Source organism: Diospyros lotus, chromosome 13 (assembly GCF_014633365.1).
Source record: "Diospyros lotus cultivar Yz01 chromosome 13, ASM1463336v1, whole genome shotgun sequence".
In the NCBI taxonomy this organism is placed as follows: Eukaryota; Viridiplantae; Streptophyta; class Magnoliopsida; order Ericales; family Ebenaceae; genus Diospyros; species Diospyros lotus.
This window is the reverse complement of record NC_068350.1, coordinates 11,055,574-11,062,461: the sequence shown is the minus strand read 5'-3', so window position 1 is coordinate 11,062,461 and position 6,888 is coordinate 11,055,574. Positions and strand designations below refer to the sequence as shown.

Genomic DNA, 6,888 nt, shown 5'->3' with positions numbered 1-6,888 from the left:
CACACACAATAATTCAGCTTTAGCCAATGCCATATTTTTCTTGAATTATCTGATTGACTACTTCCATTTGCCATAATGCCTTTCCATAGCTTTTCTGGGGGCGAATCCACTGCCATTGGGCACCCCTTTCAAAAATAAAGTGTCAAATCTCTAAGTAGTGTAAACGAGCTAATTTTTTTTAAGTCATATAAATATATTTAACAAAAATGATTGAATATAGTAACAAAAAAATATATACTTGCGTCTCATCGTCTCGTCTCACTTTGCCTCACCGTTTTGGGTGAAAAATATTTTAATCATGCGCCTCACCTCACCGTCTTGGGTGAGGGGCATTTTAAATATTTTAGCATTATTGTGTAGTCCAAAGTGTACACAATGATTTATCAATAGTATTTTCTAATTGAATTTCAATTTTATGCTAGCAAATTTAACTTTTAATTTGTTTATAAAAGCTTATGAGACGTCAAACAATGGTAAAATTACTTCTTTATAACTAAAATCTTAAATGTTAAAGATTCAACAGTTTCTCCCAATTCATTTCAAAGTGAAAAGTCTGGAACTAGAGATGTCCTTTACAGAAGCAATTTTTACTTTTTTACATTTTTTAGTCTGACATCAGTATTATGGATCAGACCGTTCCAAATGATTGGATCAAATCTAGGTTTAGACATTCCAGTCGAAGATTACAAAACTTTGGATATTAGGCCATAATTGATCTATGATAAGATCCTTCATGTACCAAAGAATAGTACCTAGCGTCAACATATCTCGGTGAACACAATAGGATTTCTCTCTGCAAAAACTGCTGAGAACAGTTCAAATGAAGTAGCTAGTGTAGTGATTCATATATATGGTTCTTGCCGCTCTATTTTGTTTATATTTTCCAGGGACTTTCTTGAATTAAATTTCCTCATTCGTAATCCCGGCTCTTTTACCAACTTTGAAATCACTGAATCAACATGTTCTGGCTATCAATCATGTGTAATTTTGATTGGATTAACATAAATGAACATGATGCAATTTTCACTGTTCGATTCATTAATGTGAGGCCTGAAATTTGTTGATTAAGATAAGAAAACAGAAGAAGAATTGTTCTGAAAGATTTCAAATCAACTGTAGCTAGTGTTAGCATGCAACATGAGATGAAATCTGAGTGGTAGAAAGAAAAAGGAAAAGAAATTAAGAGCGTGAACAAGGACCACAGAAGAATAAGAATTAGAAATTATGTAGTTTTTTTTTTTTTTTTTTTTTTGAGAAGGCTCATTCTGGCTACAGGACTTTCTGATCTATGCGACTTTTTCTGGAGTCTGTTGGAATAGGAAAATTGAACAGCAAGTGGGCTGGATCCTATTCGCTTTGAAGGACCACTAATAGCATCAAAAATATTTCTTGTTTTATCGGCTCTCCATCATGGATAGAGAATCCTAGATACAGCTCCATCGGTCAATAGCCACTAATTAAGAAGGGTTAATTCCCTATATAAAGAAGGACAAAGCAGAGCTAACACCCCACCAACAAAACATTAATCCTTTGAAACATCTCCCTTTTCTCGGCAAGTACTGAACTCCAACTAAAAATGAGAATGGAGAAAGCAAAGAAAGGAGAAGATGTGGGCGTTGACGAGGAGAAATGGGTTTATGATTCTTCGGTTGATCACAGAGGCAGGATCCCTCCCCGAGCCACCACCGGTGTATGGAAAGCCTCACTCTTCGTTATTGGTAAGACCATTTGTCATCAAGGTGGATGAATTGAATTGTTTGCTAGTTTCTTGGACTTCCCTCTTAGTTTCTATTGTTTTCTTTCATTTTCCTGACAACCGAACATATACGTTGTTATCCTCTCCTCCTTAACCTCTTCGTCCTTGCCTTACGATTAATTAGTAATGAAGTTGATAACTAAACTAATGGACAACCCTTTCATATATCGTTGCATTCAATCTTCTTTCCTACTAATATGACGAAGTTCCTCAGCATGCATGATTGGCGAAGAATCTTCTCTAAATCTGCATAACGACTTCTTAAGTGATTCAAAACCCCGGATATATTGAGCTAATACATGATCTTAATGATTAGTACCTTCAACCTTGATTTTCCTGCTCACAAATAAATGCAGCATAGATTAGTAGAGAATTATGCTGTTTTATATTCACAGCCACATGCCTTTCATATATATATATATATATGCTATATGCCAGCGGGCTGCCATTTTGGTGGAGTAAACAAATCAATAGCCAAAAAGAAAGTGACTGGAAAATGGAAGGAGTACTAAATTCTGATGTCGGATGAAACTTTTTTCTCTATTCCCTCCCCCCCCCCCCCCCCCCCCCCTTCATGGTTTTCGAAGGCAACCAATGATTGAGCCGCGATTTCTGAACATTGAAGAGGTGGGGTGGGGGGACCTCAGAAGCACTTGCAATGTAGGCAGAATCCTTACATATTCTACAGTGGAAAATCTGAAAGGCATATGCAGCAGCACCACTGTTTTTTATGCTCCATTACCACAATATCCTTTCCGGAAAGTTCCATTTACAAAATAATCGGATTGCTTTAGAATTATTGACCCGGGCATTACCAACTTCAGTTGGTTCAAATTCAATACCTGTGGCTGACCCTATATATTTATGTTTTTTCACTTTAAGTGAGAGCCACCAAACACTAGAACATGACAAGGGGAATCCTTGTCTGTTTAGTGGATTAGGGGTATACTCTATACAATTGTTGCAGTTGAACAATTTTATGTGCCAAAAGTGGTAAATTTTGCCAGTTGATGCTACTATTTCCAGTCAGTAGAAGTAAAATTTGATGATTATGTTGCTGTGGTTGACTGTTTGCGCAGCCATCGAGTTTAGCGAGAGGCTAAGCTACTTTGGGATAGCGTCGAGTCTAATCATATACTTGACCAAGGTGATCCATCAGGACCTCAAAGTAGCAGCAAAGAGTTGCAACTACTGGTCTGGTGTCACCACTATGATGCCACTAGTGGGTGGGTTCTTAGCCGATGCTTACCTGGGCCGATTCACTACTGTTGTTGCTTCATCCTCGGTCTATCTTCTGGTAATTAATAGATATCAAATTCCTTTTTCTTTTTTTGAACAGAGAGATTGTCGATTATTAATTTTATCTTTATCAATGTTGGCAAGCAGGGTTTGATTCTCTTGACAATGTCTAGATTGATTCCAAGCTTCAAGCCTTGTGATGCTGAGAGTTGCCACGAACCGAGGAAGATTCATGAAGTGGTCTTCTTTATTGCCATCTACTTGATTTCTGTAGGTACTGGAGGCCACAAACCTGCTCTGGAGAGCTTTGGAGCTGATCAATTCGACGAAGATCATCCCGAAGAAAGAAGGAAGAAAATGTCCTTTTTCAACTGGTGGAACTTTGGCCTCTGCTCTGGCTTATTATTTGGAGTCACAGTGATTGTTTATGTCCAAGACCATGTGAGCTGGGCTGTCGCAGACATTATCCTGACTGCAGTAATGGCTGCTAGTATCGTCATCTTCTGTGCCGGGAGGCCTGTTTATCGCTATAGAAAACCGACAGGAAGTCCCTTAACCCCAATGCTACAAGTTCTTGTGGCAGCCATTAACAAAAGAAAGCTTCCTTATCCTTCAAATCCGGATGAATTATATGAAGTTCCCAAGTCACAGAAGACTCAAGGGAGGCTTCTATGCCATACTGACAAGCTCAAGTAAGCGATGGAATCACCCATCTCATTAAGCTGTCGAATTATCTAGTCAGAATTCTGTTATTTTAACAAAATGGTGCCATAACTGTGTTTCAGATTTCTTGACAAGGCTGCAATCCTTGAAGACATAGGAAGTTCAGAAGAGAAGCAGCAGAATCCATGGAAACTCGCAACTGTGACCAAAGTTGAAGAGATGAAGCTACTCATCAACATGATCCCCATCTGGCTGGCTATGCTGCCATTTGGCATTTGTGTAGCACAAACCGCAACATTCTTCATCAAACAAGGCACCACCCTGGACCGGAAAACCAATTACGGGTTCCTGATTCCTCCAGCCTCGATTTATGCCATTGCAGCCATTGGAATGATCATCTCTGTAACCATATATGACAAGGTCCTTGTGCCTGTATTGAGACGGATGACTGGGAACGAGCGAGGCATCAACATCCTCCAGAGGATTGGCATAGGGATGCTTTTTTCGATTGCAACCATGGTGGTTGCAGCCTTGGTAGAGAAAAAGAGGCTCAATTTTGTGGAAAAGGATCCAGTCAAGGGCTCAGCCTCCATGAGTGTGCTCTGGCTAGCTCCTCAGTTCCTGATCATCGGCATTGGTGATGGATTCGCTCTGGTGGGCTTGCAAGAGTACTTCTACGACCAAGTCCCCGATTCGATGAGAAGCCTTGGTATTGCATTTTACCTCAGTGTGATTGGAGTAGCAAACTTCATTAGCAGCCTCTTGATAACACTTGTGGACCATGTAACCAGCAAGTCCGGGAAGAGCTGGTTCGGCAAGGATTTGAACAGCAGCCGGCTGGACAATTTCTACTGGCTTTTGGCTGCCATGGCAGCTGCGAATTTGATCACTTACGTGATCGTGGCTCGACAGTATTCTTACAAGAATGTGCAGGGGAGGACCGCTGTGGCTGTGGCTGATTGCTATGAAGGTGACACTGCACAGGCAATGGCTTAATACCCGCTCTATATGTCTATGGTTTTATAGGTTTGTGTCAGGATTCAAGAAGGATGGTGTCTGTTCTTCGTTCATTTGCTTTTCCTTTTAGGCTTTTACCTTAACTCTGTAATTGAATGCTAGGATTGAAAGTATCGTAAGCTTATATGAATTGGCTACTTAAGGTCTTGCAGTACTAGTGCTTAATTACATGTTAATTCTGAGTTCAAACCTATACTTCACCGCTAATAATTATCTTGAATCTGCAAATGCACCAATACAATTAAAAGGTATAGATTTTCAAATGTTTTAACCATAGTTGCGAATGCCATATTGCACATGATGCTAGATTTATTATTGGTACAATATAATGTATGTGGATCAGAGTCGGCCCAACGAAATTGGAGATCTTAAGCGAAAAGATTTGTCGAGACCTTCTCAAGAGGATTAAAATTTTTTTATAAAAAAAAAAATAATATATCTTTTTACATAAACATTTTATCATTTTATAAAAAAAAAAATTAAAATTCAATCAACTACAAAATATAATAATTTCTCAACGATAATAAATTTTCAACTAAAACATAATGTCTCAGAGATAAAAAAAAAAAAAAAAAAGTCAAATAACTTACTACAATAAACAAAGAAAAACAAAACTAATTTTTTTTAAAACTCTAAGAAACTTAGTGCGAGCACAAAACTATACATTCTTGATTTTCTTATGAAATGAAACAAAACAAAACATTAAACTAATAGCATTAAGAAGATAAAATTTACCAATAATAAACAACTTTTCATTTTACAAATTTATGTTGAACTATGTTTATCTTTATGTAAAATCAAATTTTCTTGTCTTTTGAGATACAAAATTATTAATTAAATCTCTATAATGAAGTTTATCTAATAAGTCATGTTCAATAGAAAATGTTTTATGGGAAGAGGAAAAAATTGGGAAGGGAAAGTGAATTTTATTGGATATTGGGATTATAGGATTTGGGAAAAACAGGGAGCAACGGTTAAAAATTGGAAAATAGAGAAGAGAAGTTAAAAAGATTTATAATGTTTTGTATTTAATTTTTTTAATAAAATATTTATTAATAAAAAAATAAATATATATATATATATATTACAAATTTTTAAAATTAGGAGTCTTCTAATTTTGGGAGCTGCCACCGCATATATGGCTTCACTGTTGGACTAATCCTAATGTGTATGACAATACTAGTTAGGCAGGCACCATTTTGGATATATCACTATATATAAAAAAAATTAATTAATAATGATGTAACTATAAAAACTAGGTAAGTATGAATATAATAAAATGTTTCATATAAAATGACATTCTGAAACCCAAAATTATTTAATTTTATGAGAAATATTTTGCATGACCATACAACTTATTTTGAGTCCCTTTGTCTTTAAAAACTTCCATGATACATGTCACCCAAAGAATTCACAACAATTATTTTTAGAACTAAGTTTAGCATTAATGGTGAAATGAATAATCAAAATTATAGGGAATGAGGAATGATCATTTATGGAAAACAAAATTACTTTCTATAAGAATAAAGAACAAAATAACTAAGAGTGTGTTTGATTGTACACATTTTTTATGAAAAATATGTAATTATTACACATTTTCTATGAAAAACAATCAAACACTCTTAATTTTTTTATGGAAAAATATTTATAGTACAACTATTTAAAGTTTCTTTCTATGAAATTCATTTTCTAATGGGATGAGATTGTTTTTGTTTTCTAGGGAATATTACCTAAAATTAAATTCTAAGTAATGCAATCAAACACACCTTAAGTGTGTTTGATAGTATTTACGTGAAAAAGAAAGTGTTTTCCAACTTACATGGAAAACAAAAACTTTTCCAAAAACTATCTTCCCCCAGATGGAATTTTTCATGGAAAAGAGCTAAAAACAAGCTTTAATGGTTATACCATGGAATTCAATTCTATGGAAAATGTAGTGTGTCAAACACCGAAGATGGAATTCAATTCCTTGGATGGAACATTTTCTATGCTATGTGTTTGATAATATGAAAAATGTCACATTGAAGGAATTGAATTCCATCTTTAGTGTTTAATATACTATATTTTCCATGGAATTGAATTCCATGGTACAATCATTAAAGTATGTTTTTGCCTCTTTTTCCATGAAAAATTCCATCTAGAGAGGAGATGATTTTTGTTTTCCATGTAAGTTAGAAAATGATTTCTTTTCTACCTAAATACTATCAAACAGT

The 6,888-nt window shown here is 35.6% G+C and overlaps 1 protein-coding gene across 1 annotated transcript; it reads left to right on the top strand.

The window, feature by feature from the left end:
• Nucleotides 1-1,505: 1,505 nt before the first annotated feature.
• On the top strand, nt 1,506-4,851 carry LOC127787920 (protein NRT1/ PTR FAMILY 5.6-like). The gene is made up of 4 exons (XM_052315993.1): nt 1,506-1,718; nt 2,836-3,053; nt 3,143-3,687; nt 3,781-4,851. The coding sequence occupies exons 1-4, from the start codon at nt 1,577-1,579 to the stop codon at nt 4,652-4,654; spliced, it is 1,779 nt and encodes a 592-aa protein (XP_052171953.1). The 5' UTR covers nt 1,506-1,576; the 3' UTR covers nt 4,655-4,851.
• The last annotated feature ends 2,037 nt before the right edge of the window (nt 4,852-6,888 follow it).

Coding starts and splice junctions, on each gene's coding strand:
- LOC127787920 (XM_052315993.1), top strand. CDS start 1,577: ATGAGAATGGAGAAAGCAAAGAAAGGAGAAGATGTGGGCGTTGACGAG. Junction 3,054..3,142: donor CATCCTCGGTCTATCTTCTG/GTAATTAATAGA, acceptor GTTGGCAAGCAG/GGTTTGATTCTCTTGACAAT. Junction 3,688..3,780: donor TGCCATACTGACAAGCTCAA/GTAAGCGATGGA, acceptor ACTGTGTTTCAG/ATTTCTTGACAAGGCTGCAA.